At 38.4% G+C, this 21,417-nt stretch overlaps 2 protein-coding genes across 9 annotated transcripts in view; one reads left to right on the top strand and one right to left on the bottom strand.

Moving 5' to 3' along the window:
* Positions 1-14,017, bottom strand: part of marchf4b (membrane associated ring-CH-type finger 4b) — a 47,169-nt gene extending 33,152 nt beyond the window's left edge. The window contains exon 1 of one of the 2 annotated variants that reach the window (XR_015498914.1): positions 13,132-14,017. Coding sequence is in view for 1 of the 2 variants with exons in the window: in NM_001030165.1 (NP_001025336.1) it covers positions 13,132-13,482 (351 nt within the window). In the remaining variant the exon portion in view is untranslated. The remainder of the gene's footprint in view (positions 1-13,131) is intronic. The other variant, NM_001030165.1, reaches the window with a different exon arrangement.
* Positions 13,166-21,417, top strand: part of LOC141376228 (SNF2 related chromatin remodeling annealing helicase 1-like) — a 50,790-nt gene continuing 42,538 nt past the window's right edge. For 3 of the 7 annotated variants that reach the window (XM_087268474.1, XM_087268478.1, XM_087268476.1), the window contains exons 1-4: positions 16,025-16,154; positions 16,532-16,784; positions 19,006-19,291; positions 20,022-20,072. In XM_087268474.1, the coding sequence (XP_087124600.1) occupies positions 16,575-16,784; positions 19,006-19,291; positions 20,022-20,072 (547 nt within the window). In that variant the 5' untranslated portion in view covers positions 16,025-16,154; positions 16,532-16,574. Of the gene's footprint in view, positions 13,334-16,024; positions 16,785-19,005; positions 19,292-20,021; positions 20,073-21,417 lie in introns of those variants that run through there. The other 4 variants (XR_015499929.1, XM_087268473.1, XM_087268477.1 and 1 more) reach the window with 3 other exon arrangements.

The following is a 21,417-nucleotide window of genomic DNA, read 5'->3' as shown; positions in this document are numbered from 1 at the left end:
TATGTACTTGAATGGTGGGACAAGGGTAAAGAAATCTATTGGCTTTAGTTTTGCTGGCGGTCTTTTCACACACTAAAAGATACAGATAGCTATTGTTTAAATTTAGATAAGTAAACGCTTTTTAAAACAGCTAAACTTAATTAAGACATTTGCCAAAAGGCCTAACTAACTAAGGAACAAATACCACAGTTTTATCTAAGCCGGGGAAACTGTCTATTTTATCAGACAGATCAGATTCAGCTGCCGTGCGGCCTCCTCGCATGGAACCGCTACCATTCAAGGTGTTTTAAACAATTTTATCTGACAGACTGGCATGATTAAGCAGACATCTCCGTTCTCACAACCAGTTTCTGAGTTTTCTCACCCTTCCAACCGAATTTGTTTATTTATTCATTTTCTTGTCGGCTTAGTCCTTTTATTAATCCGGGGTCGCCTCAGCGGAATGAAGGGACTAAGCTGACTAGAAATTGTCCAGCTGCAACCCATCTCTGGGAAACATCCACACACACACTCATACACTACGGACAATTTAGCCTACCCAATTCACCTGTACCACATGTCTTTGGACCGTGGGGGAAACCGGAGCACTCAGAGGAAACCCACGCGAACGCAGGGAGAACATGCAAACTCCACACAGAAACTCCAACTGAGCTGAGGTTCGAACCAGCGACCTTCTTGCTGTGAGGCGACAGCACTACCTACTGCGCCACTGCCTCCCCTAAATATTCACATCTTGGACGAGATAAAAGCTGCCTGCATGTAAAAACAATACATACAAAAAATAATATAAAATAAATAAATAAATAAATAAAAAAACTGACCGGCCCACATTTTAAAAAATGGTCCGGCCCTTCTGGCATTTGCCAGAATTGCCAGATGGCCAGTCCACCCTCTGCGGGTGTAGAAATTCTGGGCGGTTTTGAAACGGAAAGCCCTCCCCAACCTCCAACGTGTTCTCGCGACCATCACCCCACCAACCACCCCCCACCCCACCCCAAATTTTTGTGACTTTCTCGACCATCACAGCACCACCCCCCCACCCCCCTTTCCCCATCCTTTCCGTGATTTTCTTGACTTTTGCATCTCTGTGCAATACGTAAAAATTACTGTTGTGCTGATCTGTAAATAGCAACAAATCAAACCAAACACATCTTGCACCTTATAGGGCCTTTAACCTTAATTCTAAAGTGTTTGCATTATTTACAATAAAAGTAATCTTAATTCACACCTTTGAGAAATATTAATTTAATATTCAATATTAAATTAAAATGTTAAAATGTTATATCAATCCTCTGTGAACATGACAGGTAAAAGAAAAAACGCATTTGGTAAACTTGCACTGAACCAGAACTCATCCCCTGTGCTTTTCAGATCCAATCTGCATTTGTAAAGATGAAGATGTCTGGACAACGCAATGTGACGTGAGCAATCATTGCATTTGGAAACAATTACACTAGTCAAAGATGCAGGAATGCATTAGCGAGCGCTGTATTACTCAGAGCCACACATTCAAGCAGGATGTTTTCACAGCATCTGTCAGCGGCTCGATAAACACGAACGCTGAACCAGCAGAAAAAACAGGCGTGAATCAGTCAGACGGAGATAAAAGACGGAAAATCAAAGCGATGTCCTTCATCTGGACAGGTCTCTCTATCACGCCGTATATCTGAAAAACATCGGCTGTATCTCCCCACACAAAAAACACAAAAGAGCAGATTTGATCTCTCAGATAAATATATAGTAAATATACTAGCGTACACTGTAAAGAATGCAGGGTTCCACACAATTCCTTCATGTTGTCCCAGCACAAATTGATTAAGTTAACTTAATTGCTTTTACAAATTTTACGTTTGTTTTAAGTAAAATTTTAAGTTTTAAGACTGGCCCGAAGGTTTACCTTTCAATAAGATAATAGCCCCTTTCACACAGTGATACCGGTAAATATTCGGAAAATTTCCGGAACGACTTTACCGGTATATTCAAAAAAGCGCTGTTCACACAGGCGAGGACGTTACGGAATTTTTCCAGAAAAGACCGTTCACACATCCATTCCAAAATACCGGTAAATTCTGACATCATTCACCACAAATAAGCTTTAAACGGCTGCGCTTGTATTAGTAAACATTTGACTACATTACAAACTCTGTGGATGATCAGTATTGTGAACCACTTCGATGAAAACATATGGAGGATCACTTTCGCATGTCGAGATGTTCATAATATGTGCGTGTGCAGGCGCTCACAGGCTGTTTCACAGGCACACGCAAAGCTTGAAGGTAAACAAACAGCGGCTTATCATAAGCATCTTATCGATGATTATTTACACAGTTGGCATTAAGATGAACATATAAACGTGATCTGACTAACTTCTAGCAGCTAAATGTGTCTGGGAAAATATTCAAAGGCTTTTATTCTCATGAACCGCGCGGACGTAAATGCGTCTGACTGTTCTGATAGGCTAAAGCAGACGTCTCACGTCAGCACGTTCTAGACGTGGACGCGCTTTTTCCGGTAATCTTCCTTCTGCATTCACACAGCGCAGCATTCCGGCAAATTACCGGTAATGTTACAACTTCTCTTTCCGGAAAATAGCCAGAACGAATTTACAGGTATTTTCAAAAAGGGCCTGTTCACACATACACACCTTTCCAGAAAATTGCCAGTAATTTTCCGGAAAGGTCTGTATGTGTGAAAGGGGCTAATGACACTAAGTGCACAGCTAAAATAAGGAAGGAGTGGCTTCACAACAACTCTGTGACTGTTCTTGAATGGCCCAGCCAGAGCCCTGACTTAAACCCAATTGAGCATCTCTGGAGAGACCTAATATGGCTGTCCACTAATGTTTACCATCTGACCTGACAGAACTGGAGAGGGTCTACAACATAAAACTTCAGAGGACTGAACATAAAACAATTAAGTTGTCCTAAAAAAACTCAAGAATTGTGTTGATTTTTATATCATTATGATATTTGCTTTTAATATGATTTTTATTATATTAGTTTTAAAAAACCCTTAACTACTTATAAATACAAATGGTTTGTAAATAATGTGATACTTAATTTAGTAATGGAAAGCAAATCATTAACAGAGTATGAAAATACAATTATTAACCACATTTTAAATGTGTTTGTAAGTCAATAATAAAGCATTTGTAGCTGCAGTTATAAACTGCTTACTAACTAAAGCTTATTAATGTAGAGTTAATGCTTAATAAATAATGAATGCACTAGATGCTAACGCTTAATAAATGATTCATAGTGTGTGGTTATTATAAAGTGTTACCAATAAATTAACACCTGAGTTTGGTGGTGTGGTCGTTACATCTTGGGTGTGCATTATTTTATGATAATTTAACAAACTAGATTCAGTTACTGATTGTTCCCAAACCTAAAGTCACTGTTTAGATGTTGAATTTCAGACATTTGTCAGGTTTTTGTCTTCAAACTGCTCCTGTGTGTAGCACTAGTTTTTCACACATCTCCCCAACAGCCATCAGCGTAGCGATATAGAGCTGTAAAGCGCCAGTCAAAACCTGCCAGAACTGCTTTAGCTGTGTGTTTATCTGAAAATAACAGCACATCTTAGAATGCTCATCAGCCAATCAGAATCAAGTATTCAACAACCCAGCTAAATAAAAAAAAAAACGGTTTAAAGTATGCAGAATGGTGGCTCAGTGTCACCTCACAGCAAGAAGGTCACTAGTTCGAGTCTCGGCTGGGCCAGTTGGCATTTGTGTGGAGTTTGCATGTTCTCCCCGTGTTCTTGTGGGCTTCCCCTGGGTGCTATAGGTGAATTGAATAGAATAAACTGGCCGTAGTGTATGAGTGTGTGTGAATGAGTGTGTATAGGTGTTTCCCAATAAGTTGGCGGTTCATTCCTCTGTGGCGACCCCAGATTAATAAAGGAACTAAGCCGAAAAGAAAATGAATGAATGAATGTAGACCTGAGGTGTTGATGTGGTCGTTACTTATTGGCTGCGCATTATTTTCTGATAATTTAACAAACTAGAGTCAGTTATTGATCCTATATGGTTCCCAAACCTAACCTGTTGTATTTCAGACATTTGTCAGGTTTGTGTCCTCAGACTGCTCCTGTGTGTAGCACTAGTTTCTCCCACATCTTCTCCAAAGCTTTCTGTTGTGTTTTGATGTGATTTTTGACTGTTGTAGCTGTGAAATCACTCAAATCATTCAGCGTAGTAATATAGAGCTGTAAAGTGCCAGTCAAAACCTGCCGGAACTACTTTAGCTGTGTGTTTATCTGAAAATAACTGCACAGCTTAGAATGCTCATCAGCCAATGAGAATCAAGCATTCAACAAGCCAGCTAAATAAAATAAAACTGTTTAAAGTAGGCAGAATGGTGGCTCAGTGTCACCTCACAGCAAGAAGGTCACTGGTTCGAGTCCCGTTTGGGCCAGTTGGCATTTCTGTGTGGAGTTTGCATGTTCTCCCCTTGTTCGTGAGGGTTTCCTCTGGGTGCAATAGGTGAATTGAAGAAAATAAATTGGCCGTGGTGTATGAGTGTGTATCATGGCCTTCTAACCCTCCCCATTTATTGATTGGCATATCATCATTCTGTCTCCTCTCCACCAATCAGCTGGTGTGTGGTGTGCAGTCTGGCGCAAAATGGCTGCCTTCGCGTCATCCAGATGGATGCTGAACACTGGTGATGGATGAGGAGATTCCCCCCCATTGTGTAAAGCACTTTGAGTGCCTAGAAAAGGAAATGTGAATTGTAGCCTCAGTTTCCTGTTCTTAGCTGACAGGAGTGGCACCCGGTGTGGTCTTCTGCTGCTGTAGCCCATCCGCCTCAAGGTTGGACGTGTTGTGTGTTCAGAGATGCTCTTCTGCAGACCTCGGTTGTAACGAGTGCTTATTTGAGTTACTGTTCCCTTTCTATCAGCTGGAACCAGTCTGGCCATTCTCCTCTGACCTCTGGCCTCAACAAGGCATTTGCGCCCACAGAACTGCCACTCACTGGATATTTTCTCTTTTTCAGACCATTCTCTGTAAACCCTAGAGATGGTTGTGCGTAAAAATCCCAGTAGATCAGCAGTTTCTGAAATACTCAGACCAGCCTGTCTGGCACCAACAACCATGCCATGTTCAAAGTCACTGAAATCACCTTTATTCCCCATTCTGATGCTCGCTTTGAACTTCAGCGGATTGTCTTGACCTTGTCTACATGCCTAAATGTATTGAGTTGCTGCCATGTGATTGGCTGATTAGAAATTTGAGTTTATGAGCAGTTTGACAGGTGTACCTAATAAAGTGGCCGGTGAGTGTATATGTATATATTAACTTATTTTTTTCTGTTAATGGAATAATGAACTTGAGCTAACATAAATAAACAGTATTCCTTGTACCTATTTAATTAATTAATTAATTATAAAATTTATTTATTAATTTATTTATTTATTGTTTTAATCAGTAGATATAGTAATATTCATTAAAGTACTAAAAAAGCATTGTATATTTCAAATCTTCTGTCTTATAGTTGTGTGACAACTAGCCCCGGTCTTCTCTTCAGCATTTTAAATGAATAATGAAATGGGTTTCCCCCTAATATTGTAACCTCTATCTGAGTTACACAACTTCTGGAACAAACATAAAGGGCGGGGCTTGATTTTGTCCACGTGGATTTGACTAGATGGTAGTGCTTTTCTATTGGTGGATCCCATGTGATTGACAGACCGACCCCGTTCTCAGCCACCAATCAGAGAAGACATGTTGTAGAAAAAGTTATTTTGATTTCAGATTATGAGCACACATAAATAATACAAATAAATACTAATAATGTGTATCCATGCATGAATAATTAATAAACAAACACTGCAGCATTCAATAGAGAAATATGAAATATCCACGTTGATTTGATGGACCCTTATAACACTCAGAGGAGGAAAGTAATGGATGCATCTTAGGTTTCTGTCTTTCAGCACAGGTGAGGATCATCTCAGGTAACACCAGGCTGACTTCAGAACAGTTTGTGCGCCATAACACATCAGTTTTTCATTTGCTCTGACTTGGCTCGAGCTCAAACGTATCAGTGAAACAAGCGTGATATAAATGTCGTTCTGTTGTAAATTGTGGTGAATCATCGTCCCTTTGGGTGAAGTCGGTTTTTTGAAGTGGAAGCAATTTGCATATGCTTATGAATAATTCATGAGGGCTGCTCTGAGTTTTCCCACTAAAACAAGGAGCGTTAAGAAGAGTAAATACTCCACTGCTGACCGTGCGGTCATGACCTTACAAACAGGAGGTTAATTTAAACAGCGACTCTTAGAAAATATCAGAACGTTTTCATTCATTCATTTTCTTGTCGGCTTAGTCCTTTTATTAATCCGGGGTGGCCACAGCGGAATGAACCGCCAACTTACCCAGCAAGTTTTTACGCAGCAGATGCCCTTCCAGCCACAATCCATCTCTAGGAAACATCCACACACACATTCACACACACACTACGGACAATTTAGCCTACCCAATTCACCTGTACCGCATGTCTTTGGACTGTGGGGGAAACCGGAGCACCCGGAGGAAACCCACGCGAAGGCAGGGAGAACATGCAAACTCCACACAGAAACACCAACTGAGCCGAGGTTCGAACCAGCGACCCAGCAACCTTCTTTCTGTAAGGCAACAGCACTACCTACTGCGCCACTGCCTCACCCCATCAGAACATTTGAATTTGAAGATTTATTTTTCAATTGAATCTCTCTCTTTCTCTGCAGGTAAAGTTATTTTGCTGTCTAGACATTTTGTACAGTACTGCCAAAGCGTTTTAAATAATATATTAAGATCAGCAAATTAATCAAATATACACACTGAAAAAACGATTCATTAGATTTACTCAATTTATTTTAAGGCAAGCGGTTGCAAACAATTGATATGGGTTGAATTTAAACAAACAAATTAAGCTGAACATTACTAACATTCGTTTGTTTCTTTAAACCAAGCGGCAACCTCCCGCTCTCCCTCAGGAGGCCAATACGGAAGTAACTGAAACTGCAATTCATTGAAATTCCGCTAGTTCTGGCTCCATAACAGAGCAAAGTTTAATTGAGCCCACTGTTACAATGGCCAACTTTACAGCAGAAAAAAGGTGTTTACAGCCTGATACAAAGAACGATTTTGGTTAATAAAGCTAATATTATCCTTCATGACAACTGTGAGGGGGTGAATTTTTTTATAACTCATCAGTTTCCTTTATATTAGGTTATATTAAGTTTGCATAATTAAGGGCGTGGCCACTTGATTGACAGCTAGGTCTCGCTGTCATCGTCACTTCACCTCAGCTGACTCCGGCAGATTAGTCACTGATTTCGGCATATTCATCATATTTTTGTTTTGTTTTATGTGGCTTTACACAGTCAGCTGCCTTTTGGGATTATTTCCTACAATTATCAGATGATATGGGATGCTGTGTGCACTTGATTGTGCTCACAAACCATTCACGCGGCCTCCGTTTACAATGTGAGTAAAGTTATCTGAAGTGTTATCATACAGTGTTATGCTGGATTTCATCAATAGTCTTACATTAACTAACACAGACTATATCTGAAGTGTTTGGAAGTAATTCGCGTTTTCCTCCTGTTGAAAAACGTCATAAGAACAATGTTTAGTGGCTTAATGTATTACAGCAGTGTTTTTAAAAGACTAAACACTTTATTGATATAGTATACAACCAAGCACATGTGGTCAGAACACAAACGAGTCGCAGGTGATAAAGTATTAAGTGTTCTCCCAAAGTAAAGTGTGTCTGAGGCAGGTCCAAGCAAAATGCCAGCAGTGTCTGTAGCTCCGCTCACTCTCCGCCTCTTTGCCCTTGTTTGGTATCCCGCCATGAGTGCGATGACGCGCGAACAAAATGGCGACGGTTGGCCACGCCTACTTGTGGCTTCTTTTGCGCTCTTCAGAAACCTATGGGTGACGTCACGGACACTACATCCATATATTTTACAGTCTATGGTTTAAACTCAACCCATATACATTGTTTACAACCACTAACCTTAAAAAAAGTAGTAAACCCGAATAATCGTTTCATGCAGTTCATTCATTTATTTTTGTTTCGGCTTAGCTTATTTATTTGGAGTCGGACTGAACCGCCAACTTATCCAGCACATGTTTTACGCAGAGGATGCCCTTCCAGCTGCGACCCATCTGTGGCAAACATCCATACACACTCATTCACAACCGACAATTTAGCCAACACAATTCACCTGTACCGCATGTGTTTGGACTGTGGGGGAAACCGGAGCACCGGGAGGAGACCCACGCGAACGCAGGGAGAACATACAAACTCCACACAGAAACGCCATATGACCCAGCCGAGGCTCAAAACCAGCGACCTTCTTGCTGTGAGGTGACAGCACTATCACTGCGTTGCCTTATTCAGTTCAGTAAATGAAAAATAAATGACAGAAAAGAAAAAAAAAGCAGACAATTCCTCTAATATTTCATTAATTTTCCTTCGGCTTAATTTTCGAGTCACCACATTAACCGCCAACTTATACCACATATGTTTTACACAGAGGATACCCTTTCAGCTGCAACCCAGTACTGGGAAACACCCATACACACTCATTCACACACATACACCTGACAAAAGTCAAATTCTCCAGCAGGATAGCGCTCCTTCTCATACTTCAGCCTCCACATTAAAGCTCCTGAAAGCAAAGAAGGTCAAGGTGCTCCAGGATTGGCCAGCCCAGTCACCAGATATGAACATTATTGAGCATGTCTGGGGTAAAATGGAGGAGGAGGCAATGAAGATGAATCCAAAGAATCCTGATGAACTCTGGGAGGCCTTCAGGAACGCTTTCTTTGCCATTCCAGATGACTTTATTAATCAGTGATTTGAGTCATGTCAGAGATGTATGGATGCAGTCCTCCAAGCTCATGATGGAGTCAGACACAATATTCATTCTGTCTCCACTGCAGCAGGACTTTATATTCTACACTGGACATTATTTCTGTTCAGTTACAAGACTTTTGTATAATCAGATCTTACTGTCCTATTTAAAGAATTAATAACCAATCATATTTTATTGTGGCCTAATAAGCATAATCTAGAGGTATTTGCCTTTCATATAAGCCACTTCTGATACCAAATGATCAACTAGAAGTCAAGTTATTATTTGCTGTTCTTAAAACTTGGATAAGTGAAAGACTTTTGTAAGCTAGTGTACACTACGGCCAACTTAGTTCATCAATTCACCTCTACTGCATGAGCTTGGACTGTGAGGGAAACCAGAACACCCGTAGGACACCCACGCCAACACGGGGAGAACATGCAAACTCCACACAGAAATGCTAACTGGCCCAGCCTGGACTTGAACCAGTGAACTTCTTGCTGTGAGGCAATAGTGCTTACCACTGAGGCACTGTGTCGCCCTGTTTTATATTTTCCCCCCAACATATTAATTTGGGTTTACCAATACTTCAATTAGTTAGATTAGTTCCAGTTTTGGCTTTTGGTACTGGCTAATCTAATGTAATTGGCAGGCACAAATATATTATTGTTCACCATCCTGTAGAAAACATGAATTTAAAAGAGAGATCTGTTATGCTGAGCACTGTATATAAAATCCTGTTCCTTATTAGAAATAAAAAACATAAACAAACTTTTATATTCACTGGTCAAGAGGATGAGAATCCTGTTTAAAACTTGATAAGCTGCTGTCCTGCGAGTGTCCTGCAAGTGTCCCCGATGTTTAATTTTACATATGTTTTTCACTTTACTAAATAATAGTTTGTACATTTGATATGCATGCCATGTGTTTGAACAAACAACATCAGGCAGTTTGGAAGTTTCTGCTTTGTGCTTAGGGGAGTGACCGTTGGTGCCGCTCATGAATATTTAATTATGTAGATCAAACCAATGCATGACAGTGTATATGGACTAGACATTTTTGATTACTGTGTGTGTGTGTGTGTGTGTGTGTGTGTGTTTGTGTGTGTGTGTGTTTGTGTGTGTTTACAGTTTGTAGTAGATTGTTATTTGTATTTAATGTGCTTTGTGCTTAGGGGAGTGACCGTTGGTGCCGCTCATGAATATTTAATTATGTAGATCAAACCAATGCATGACAGTGTATATGGACTAGACATTTTTGATTACTGTGTGTGTGTGTGTGTGTGTGTGTGTGTTTGTGTGTGTGTGTGTGTGTGTGTGTGTGTGTGTCTGTGTGTGTGTGTGTGTGTGTGTGTGTGTGTGTGTGTGTGTGTGTGTGTGTGTGTGTGTGTGTGTGTGTGTGTTTGTGTGTGTTTACAGTTTGTAGTAGATTGTTATTTGTATTTAATGTGCTTTGTGCTTAGGGGAGTGGCCTTTGGTGGCACTCATGAATATGTAATTAGGTATATCAATCCAATGAGTGGCAGTAAATATGGACTTTACATTGTTGTTCATGGTACTGTGTGTGTGTGTGTGTGTGTGTGTGTGTGTGTGTGTGTGTGTGTGTGCGCGCGCACAGTTTGTAGTAGATTGTTATTTTTATCTGAAATGCTTTGTGATTAGGGGAGTGGCCACTGGTGCCACTTATAGATGTTTATTTAAGTAGATCAAACCAATGCATGAGTGTATATGGACTTTACATTGATGTTTGTGGTGGGTATGTGTGCGTGTGTGTGCGTTTACAGTTTGTAGTAGATTGTTATTTTGATCTAAAGTGCATCTGAATATACATTAGCGGGAGTGGCCACTGGTGCCACCCATGAATATTTAATCACGTTGAACAAGCCAATGCATGACAGTGTATATGGACTTTACATTTTTGATTATGGTGTGTGTGTGTGTGTGTGTGTGTGTGTGTGTGTGCGTGTGTGTGTGTGTGTGTGTGTGTGTGTGTGTGTGTGTGTTTACAGTTTGTAGTAGATTGTTATTTTAATCTGAAGTGTATCTAAATATACATTAGGGGGCGTGGCCACTGGCACCACGCATGAATATTTAAATAGATTAAGTAGATCAAGCCAATGAATGACAGTGTAGGGACATTAAATTGTTGTTTTTGGTACCTGTGAGTTTGTGTGCTTACAATTTATTGTAGTTTGTTATTTTCAGAAACATTTAATTCTTCCTCTAAATATGTAAATATTATAATTAATTTTTGGTGGGATTATGGGGGGGGGTGTTTTGGATGAAAGTGAAGGCCGGGGAAGAAAGGGGATTTTGGTCCCTGCACTCTCAGAAATAAAGTTATACGTGAGCTGTCACTGGGGTGGTACCTTTTCAAACGGTACAAGTTTGTACGTAAAAGGATACCTCAAAGGTATATATTAGTACCTAAAAAGTACAAAAGTGTCCGTCTTAAATTTTTTTAGGTACTAATATATAATTTTAAGGTGCCAATATGGACCCTTTAAGTACAAATGTGCACCTTTTGAAGAGATACCACCCCAGTGACAGCTCGCGCACCTTTATTTCTGAGAGTGTGTAATAGTAACTCTGGGGGTATGGAGCTAGATTTGTTTCTTTATTATTCAATTGAAAATATTTCGTTTTAAAGAAAAATTAAGTATGTAGTAATTAAAAAATTAAAGATTTCAAATAAAAAAACACGTTTAATTTTAAAACTTATGTCAATGATAATAAAATATTTTGGATTGCAAAAAAATTTGCTCTCTTTACTGCTGTCTTTTATTGCACATCTAGAATCTTTGCTTGCAGGATGAAATGTTTTGCTTGTGAGTTGAAAAGTTTTGAACCCATGAATGCCGGGGTTAATTTTCTGTCTTTATTATTCAAACAGACACATGAAGTTTTTGACCAAAACTAGGTACAATGCAATAAAAAAAAAAAAGATTTCAAATAAGAAAAAAAACATTTATTTAAAAAAATCCACACTGCAAAAAATAAACTATTGCCATTTAATGCAGTTACCAGCAAACCGAAAGCAAAATGAATGAGCACACAATGAATTAATCTGGTGGTAACTGCAAAAAATGACTTATTGATTCATTCATTTTTCTTCGGCTTAGTCCCCTTATTCATCAGGGGTCACCACAGCGGAATGAACCGCCAACTTATCCAGCATATGTTAACACAGCGAATGCCTTTCCAGCTGCAACCCAGTACTGGGAAACACTCATACACTCTCACATTCACACAAATACACTACAGCCAACCTAGTTTCTTTAATTCCCCAATAGCGCATGTGTTTAGACTGTGGGGGAAACCGGAGCACACAGAGAAAACCCATGCCAACACGGGGAGAACATGCAAACTCCATACAGAAATGCCAACTGAGCCAGCCGGGGCTCAAACCAGCGACCTTCTTGCTGTGAGGCGATTATGCTGCCCACTGCATCACCGTGATGCCCATATTTCCAGTATCGATTATTTTAATTAGTAATATTATTTAATATCCAGATCTGAGCAAACTGTTTAACTATTAAAAGGCAGACCCCCCATACATCTTATTTTGATGTTCATCAGGGAGATCAAGCATTAAAGAGCCCCCCCAAACCACCCTGTACTTCGCACCCTGAACCTACCTATACCACCAAACCTGTCCCGAACACGACACATTGCATATATTGTATACATTTTTTGATTATTATTTTTATTATACATTATTATTATTACATCATAAAGTATATTGTATTTATTTTTGATGCATGTAGTATTTACGGCCACTTAAGGATTCATCCATTTTCCTTCAGCTTAGTCCCTTTATTCATCAGGGGTCACCACAGCGGAATGAACCGCCAACTTATCCAGCATGTTTTACACAGCGGATGCACTTCCAGCTGCAACCAAGCACTGGGAAACATCCACACACACTCATTCACATACACACTATGGCCAATTCAGTTTCAATTCACCTACAGCGCAAGTGTTTGGACTGAGGGGGGAACCGGACCACCCGGAAACCCACACCAACACGGGGAGAACATGCGCACAGAAATGACTCGAACCAGCGACCTTCTTCCTGTGAGGCTAACCACTGAGCCACTGAAATAAGTGTATGAATTTTAATATGAGCTTTCAAGTACAAATTACTTTAGCCATCTCAATGTAAAGTGGGACCATTGTTTTGTATTGTTGAAACAAGTTTAGAAGATAAAGTGTGACCCAAAACAACCTTACACAGTATAGTGTGTAACTTTCTTGAATTGTAGGGTTTGCTATCTACCTTTTCCGGCCCTTGGAAGCATATCCTGCACACCGGGGTTCCTTCTGCATAGCTGATGAAGGAGAACCGGTCATCTTTGCGGTCTCTGGAGAACTCCTCTGCCGCGGCGCCCGTCCACCCGGATCCGCCTGCGGCCGCGTCCGCTCCCGCAGAGTCCTCCGTGGACGCGCCGCTCCAGTCCCGGAGCCGGTGTGCGCGCAAGGTATTGTTGTTATCAGATGCATACGGGCTGTTTCTGCTCGCTTGTCCGCTCATGGGGCTTGTGGGAGCCTGTGGCCCGAGCAGAAACACCTTGAGGTCGCTGAAGAGGACGCAACAGCGGCTCTTCAGCATGCCGTGACCGCGTAACATCCAGCGGGAAAGAATCGGGATCAATTACCGGAGCTTCCGTTGAGTTAAACGCTTAACGGCGTATGCATTAAATCCATGGTGCTCCACAGCAATTGAAATTCCTTCTGATACAATGCGTTCAACCACCTTAAACTAATTGAGAAGTTAGCAACAATGGGGAATAATTAGCCTAAGTGCCATTATAAGTGAACAATCCCGAATGAAGTAACAGTAAACAGGTGTCACAAGCCATAAGATTCATTCCATCCTTCTGTGTTGTGGTTTCCAGGTGTTAAAGCATCCCTTTTTGGATCTCCTCAGGTAGATTTGCACATAAAAACCTCGTGCGCGCGCGCTCTTGCACTAGCTGCGGCAGGTGATGTTTGCTGCTTGATGCACGGAGGGTTTTCTGTTGCAGTTATTTTGCTTTGGTCGTCGAGTTGTGGGGTAATTCACCGGGGATGTGTAATCCGAGCAGTCCTCGTGCGGTTCTGCGTGAGACTCTGATGCTGCGGTTTCAGCACTCTGATTCCCGGGACAGCTACCAGGCGCGTACACGTCACACGCGCGGAGTGACGCGGGAGGGGGAGAGGGACACTTATTTATTTATTTTATTTTATTTTATAAGATTTTTCACTGTTAATTATTATTATTATTATTATTATTATTAAATGTATTATTATTGTTGTTGTTGTTGTTTTTGTTATTTTATTAGTTGTATTCTTTTTATAGTTATTACTATTGATTTATTATTATTATTATTAAAATCCCTCTCATATTTTTTATGCTAGGCTATTATAAGTCTTGTGTATCTGAATTAATGTTACCACATACACAGATTTATTATTAATATTATTATTTATTATTATTGTTGTTGTTGTTGTTTTTGTTATTACTTTATTAGTAGTATTGTTTTTATATTTATTATTATTATTATTATTATTAATATTATTATTAAAACTCCTCTTATATTTTTTATGCTAAACTATCGTAAGTCTTGTTTATCTGGATTTATATTAAAACAGACACAGATTTATAATTAATAATATTATTATTGTTGTTGTTATTGTTATTATTTTATTAGTAGTATTGTTTTATATTTATTATTATTATTATTATTATTATTAAAATTCCTCTCATATTTTTATGCTAAGCTATTGTAAGTCTCGTCTATATGGATTTATATTAAAACAGACACAGATTTTTAATTTATTAGTGTTATTGTTATTCTATTTATTATTGTTATTATAATTGTTATTATTATTAATATTATTCATTAATTTATTTTATTTTCGGCTTAATCCCTTTATTAATCTAGGGTCGCCACAGTGAAATAAACTGCCAACTTATCCAGCATATGTTTTACGCAGCAGATGCCCTTCCAGCTGCAACCCACCACTGGAAAACACCAATACATTCTTACTCATTACGGACAATTTAGCTTACCCACTTCCCCTATAGTGCATCTGTTTGGACTGTGTGGGAAACCGGAGCACCTGGAGGAAACCCACGCCAACACAGGGAGAACATGCAAACTCCATATATATGTCAACTGACCCTTCTTGCTGTGAGGCGACAGCACTCTTTTTATATATATACATACACATTTTTTGTAATTTTGTAGTTTCCTTTTTGCAATATTATACATTAATTTAAATGTAGGCTAAGACCTTCCTATTTCTAAAGATGTTTGGTGAATGGTGAAATAAATTTTTTTTTATATCTGTTTATAAATATTTTCTCTTCAAATGTACCAAAATACATTACCTATATTCACTGAAAAAATTATAAAAATATTCATTTTCATATTCAAAATGGGGTGTAGTAATTTATGCTGAGCACTGTATATACACATACACAAATTAAAGTATTTTAGCATAAGGATTTTCTCACTGGTGAGGATGAGAATCCTGTTTAAAACTCGATAAGCTCAGTTTTAATTTCATTAAATAATCATTGGGACATTTTATGCCCATGCCCTGACATTTTGAACATCAGAAAATGTTGAAGTTTCATTTTAAGAAATTTGTGCTTAGGGTGGCCACGGGCGACACTCATGAATATTTAATTTAGTAGATGACAGTATACATCGACTTTATTTCATTTTATTTCACAAATTTGGTCTGTTTATTATTATCATTGATGTTGTTTTTTTATATATATTGTTCATTTATATTTATTGCTAGTTTAATCTATAAAACGTAACAAAAATGTATAATGTGTCAAATTAATATGTACAGATGATCATCCCAAATTACTGCTGTTCAATAATGTTAAGCTCTCTGTTGAGCAGTTTCAGCTGTCAATCCTATTCATCATTTATCCCGTATCTTTAACTGTATACTCCTTTAAAATAGTAATTAATTTAATATTATTAAATATGTGATTATGTTATTAGTAAAATACATTTTCTCTGTGTAGCTGGAGAAAAATACCTCGATTTCGCATATTTGTTTTATTGTAATAAGCTCTTAGTCCCGCCCATCTGTCATATCCATCAACACTATTGGACAGTCTTAACGTCAATCAAAGAACGTCAGCCTCCAGCGCCGCCGCTGACGTCACGATTACGCGTCATATCCACCATGTCGCGGTTGTTGCTGTTGAGTTTTTCCTCTTACTTATTAAATCATTCATTAATTTCTGTTTTATTAACATCTACTCCATCCACAACCCTACACCTACCCCTCGCGGTAATGTAAAAATAGCAATTATGGTTGTATAATGCCGCAAAAGTACGCTATATTGAAATGCGCATGCCCAGTAGTCGCAGCTGTATGTTCAAAACCGCGTCATTTGAAGTACGCGGTAAAGTTTTTCTGTAACTTACTAAAATTAATCTAGATTTTGCTTTCTATTGAACGATTTTGAACATCAAACGACGCCTAAATGAAATATGTTTGAGTTGACTGTTAAACTTTGACAACATCGAAGATAAGAGAACATGGTCAAGATACTATAAACAAGCATATTGCAGGAGACTGGAAGGATTCAGCCGGATTTATTTGTTCTTTGTCATGCAACTGGTTTATATATGTGTTTAAAGTACTACATGTTCATCCTTTGTTAGTCGTTGTGTCAGTAAGCGCCTGTAAGTGGTCACTAAAGCAGGGATGTCTGTGAGTCTGACTCCAGAACAGCAGCGGAGGATTGAAGAGAACAGAAAGAGAGCATTAGCCAGAAGAGCTGAAAGACAGGCTCAGATCGCAGATCCTGGACCTGCTCAAAACAAACACACACAGTCCGGGACAACAGGAGGCCCAGCCAAAAACAACCAGCATTTTGCGTCTGATCGGGGACAGTCAGGGGCACCTACAAGACAGGTGGGCATCAGAAACTTTGAATTAATGTTTTATGGTTTTATTGATTGAATTTTGCATACATATTAACAATATCAGAAAGCCGTATACAATTAAAAAATGTCTGAACCTTATAATGTATTTATTTAATGATGTACATTTTGTGTATTTTGTTTACACTTACCTGCCCTGGCATCGATATTTATACTATTTTTGCTGTTAGGCTTATAAAAAATCTTTAATTTTTTTATTCTATATGGACTGTTGATGTGAGGTAGCATTTTCCACTGTCTCACATGAAGAAAGAAAAGCAAAATAACTAGCTTTGTCATCCGTTTATGAAATGCAGTAAATGTTGAAACATTTCCTAGTCTTCCCTAAACCACTTATAAACACTATTGTGTTATTAAATTTGTTACATTTTTGAGCAGTAAATTAAACAAAAAATCGTAAAATCATCATTAAATACCTCAAGCTTAATTTTACAAGTGGCTATTTTAGGTAAATGGCAATCGTTTTTATCATCCATTTATTTCTTGAAACATAGGAACTTAAATCATTATGTCACTGAAAACTACGCTCACCGGCCACTTTATTAGGTACACCCTGCTAGTACCGGGTTGGGCCCCTTTTTCCTTTCAGAACTGATGATGATTCGCGTTTTATGACATGGCGTTTTATCCTGTTGGAAGTAGCCATCAGAAGATGGAGACACTGTGGTCATAAAGGGATGGACATGGTCAGCAACAATAGTCAGGTAGGCTGTGGTGTTGACACGATGCTCAATTGGTACTAATGAGCCCAAAGTGTGCCAAGAAAATATCCCCCACACCATTACACCACCAGCCTGAACCGTTGACACAAGGCAGGATGGGTCCATGCTTTCATGTTGTTGACGCCAAATTCTGATCTGAATGTGGCAGCAGAAACGGAGACTCATCAGAGCAGGCAACGTTTCTCCAATCTTCTATTGTCCAGTTTTGGTGAGTCTGTGTGAATTGTACCCTCAGTTTCCTGTTCTTAGCTGACAGGAGCGGCACCCGGTGTGGTCTTCTGCTGCTGTAGCCCATCCGGCTCAAGGTTGGACGTGTTGTGTGTTCAGAGATGCTCTTCTGCAGACCTCGGTTGTAACGAGTGCTTATTTGAGTTACTGTTGCCTTTCTATCAGCTGGAACTAGTCTGACCATTCTCCTCTGGTATCTACAAGGCATTTGCGCTCACAGAACTGTCGCTCACTGGATATTTTCTCTTTTTCGGACCATTCTCTGTAAACCCTAGAAATGGTTGTGCGTGAAAATCTCAGTAGATCAGCAGTTTCTGAAATACTCAGACCAGCCCGTCTGGCACCAACAACCATGCCACATTCAGTCACTTAAGTCAACTTTCTTCCCCTTTCTGATGCTCTGTTTGAACTGCAGAAGATCGTCTTGATCATGTCTACATGCCTAAATGCATTGAGTTGCTGCCATGTGATTGGCTGATTAGAAATTAGCGTTAACGAGCCGTTGGACAGATGTATCTAATAAAGTGGCCGGTCAGTATGTATGTATTTATGCATTCATATATGCCTGTGTGTGTGTGTGTTTATATATATATATATATATATATATATATATATATATATATATATATATATATAGAGAGAGAGAGAGAGAGAGAGAGAGAGAGAGAGAGAGAGAGAGAGAGAGAGAGAGAGAGAGAGAGACCTGGGAAATATTTTTTTTTAGTATTTAATGGAGTGAGACACTTTTCACAGTATTTCTAATAATATTTTTTCTTCTGGAGAAAGTCATATTTGTTTTATTTCGGCTAGGATGAAACTTGTTTTAAAAATTTTTTTAACCATTTTAGGGTCAATATTATTAGCCCGCTTAAGCAATATTTGTTTTCGATAGTCTACAGAACAAACCACTGTTATACAATAACTTGCCTAAAGAACCTAATTAACCTAGTTAAGCCTTTAAAAGTCACTTTAATCTGAATACTAGTATCTTGAAGAATATCTAGTCAAATATTATTTACTGTCATCATGGCAAGGATAAAATAAATCAGTTATTAGAAATGAGTTATTAAAACTATTATGTTTATAAATGAAAATCTTCTCTCCATTAAACAGAAGTTGGGGGAAAAATTAAATGGAGGGATAATAAATCTGAGTGTATTTGTAAGATAACATGTATTATATTATTAATTGCAAATCTAATGATGTTTCCACACGTATGTTCATTTATGCTCATCTTTACAGACTCAGCTCATAGACATTAATGCAGCGTGTACAAAAACAGCACCTCCGACTTCCATTACTGCTGCCTCTACAGCTTCTAGTTTTTATGGACAGGCAGGAAAACCAAGCACTGGAGAAAAGAGACCACCTAAACCCCCTGAGCCCGCGGCAAATATCCCTGCAAAGAAACCAGCGGTGTACTTGAGGGGAAGATGTGTTTCACACTCAGAAAACCGCTTCCGAGTGGAGGTGGGCTACCATGCAGACCTCATCCTAGTGTTCAAAAGCATTCCCTCCAAAAACTACGGTGAGTACAGACCATGCGTCTAATATCATTGTTTACAGAATGTTTATTGACCTTATAATTAATGTACGAGCGGCCACAGCCAATGGAATCTTTTTGGCTTGAGAGTTCCGCTCTCATTCACTTTCATTGATTTTTAGACGTTAAATAATAATAATAATAATAATAATAATAATAATAATAATAATTCCTTTTATTTATATAGCGCTTTTCTGGACACTCAAAGCGCTTTACATATTGAGAGGGATTCTCCTCATCCACCAAATTTGGCCAGGATTCCGGGATTAAACCCCTCCTCTTTTTTGAAGTACTTCTTGGGATTTTTAATGACACAGAGTCAGGACCTCGATTTAATGTGTCATCAGAAAGACAGCGCTCACTGAGCAGTATAGAGTCCCCTTCACTATACTGGGGCATTCGGGCCCACACAGATTGCAGGTTGAGGGCCCCCTGCTGGTCACACTAACACCACTTCAGCTCATTTTGCTTCTTGATGTTCCAAACTGATATTTTCTTATTATATTCTTCTTCTTTTTATGTATAGTCATAAACACACTTGTTTGTAGAGCAAGAAGTTTGACCGTTTTCTGCTGTTTATTATTCCTAGTCCCGTAGGCAAGTTTTGGAACAAGCGCACTTCCACATCGCAGATTAAGGTCAATAGTGTGTATGTGCGTTTGTTAATCTTTAAGGATAATATCTGATGGCCTGTAATATTTATTATGCATTACAGATCCTGCTACGAAGATGTGGAACTTCAGCCTTGAGGACTACCAGATGCTCAGTACGTCACCATGAGCGCTATTTATGGAGCCAAACTAGGGCCATGTATATTTGCAAAATAAAAGAAAGTTTTGCAAACAAAAAAACAAAGTATTGAGCAAAAAATCCAAATAATTAATGCAAATATCCAAAAATCGCAAAGAGAGAATTTTTTTTGAGAAATAAAAATTATTTTGAAAACCAAAATAAAGAACTGCAAAGTGAAAATTAAGTTTTGAGAAATAAAAATGAAATCTGCAAACAAAAAAAAAACTAAAAATCAAGCAGTGCACATAAGCTATATACTATATATATATAAATATATATATATATATATATATATATATATATATATATATATATATATATATATATATATATATAAAACATTTTTGATAGCGTTGCCTTTACAAAACCAAATGTTATAAGGGAACTTGGGTGTTTACGGCAGTAAGACCACCTCGGTGATACTGTGTCTCCAGCTGATGATGTCGCTTAAATGGAGGCAGTTCCCTGGACTCCGCCCCCTTGTCAAATCAGGGCCACAAAGTGAAATGTGCAGAAACATGAAGTGCAAAGAGAAAATGGCATCGCAAACTCACGATTTACTAAAAAGCAAATCAAAATGAGCATTGCAATTGACTGGACGTGTTTTGTGAAGGTAATGCTATAAAAAAATGTTTTGCAAATATATAGTTTTTTTAATTGCAAATATTTAAGTTTTTCTGCATTGCTTGATTTTTATTTGCAATTCTTTTTTTGCAGATTTCATTTTTATTTCTCAACTTAATTTTCCCTTTGCAGTTCTTTATTTTTGTTAGCAATATTATTTTTATTTCTCCAAAAATAATTTTTGCTTTGCGATTTTTGGAGATATGCATTTGTTTTATTGTTTGCTCAATACTTTATTTTTTTCTTGCAAAACTTTATTTTGTTTTGCAAATATATATGGCCCTAGATTGACTCCATACTATTAGACATTTTCTATATACAGTGGGGGAAATAAATATTAAACGCATCACCTTTTTTCTCAGAAAACATATTTCTAAAGGTGCTGTTGACTTGAAATTTTCACCAGATGTTGATAACAACCAAAGAAATCCATATATGTAAAGATTAATTAGTTTACAAATGAAGTTATGCGTAATAAAATGAAATGATGCAGGGAAAAAGCATTGAACACATGAAGAAAGGAACGTGTAGAAAGGCAGTAAAAGCCCAGACAGCAGCTGAAAGCAACCCTCTGAATTTATATATGTATATATATTTACAGTACAAATCCTTACCTAAAGTTGCTTTTTTTCAACCAGCAAGAGCTTTTTTTGGCCGTAAATGACACAGGCTTCTTCCAAAAGATAATAAGATGA

Source organism: Danio rerio, chromosome 9 (assembly GCF_052040795.2).
Source record: "Danio rerio strain M-AB ecotype USA chromosome 9, GRCz13ab, whole genome shotgun sequence".
NCBI lineage: Eukaryota > Metazoa > Chordata > Actinopteri > Cypriniformes > Danionidae > Danio > Danio rerio.
Note: the sequence above shows the minus strand (reverse complement) of the source record. Positions and strands in the feature narration are given on the sequence as shown.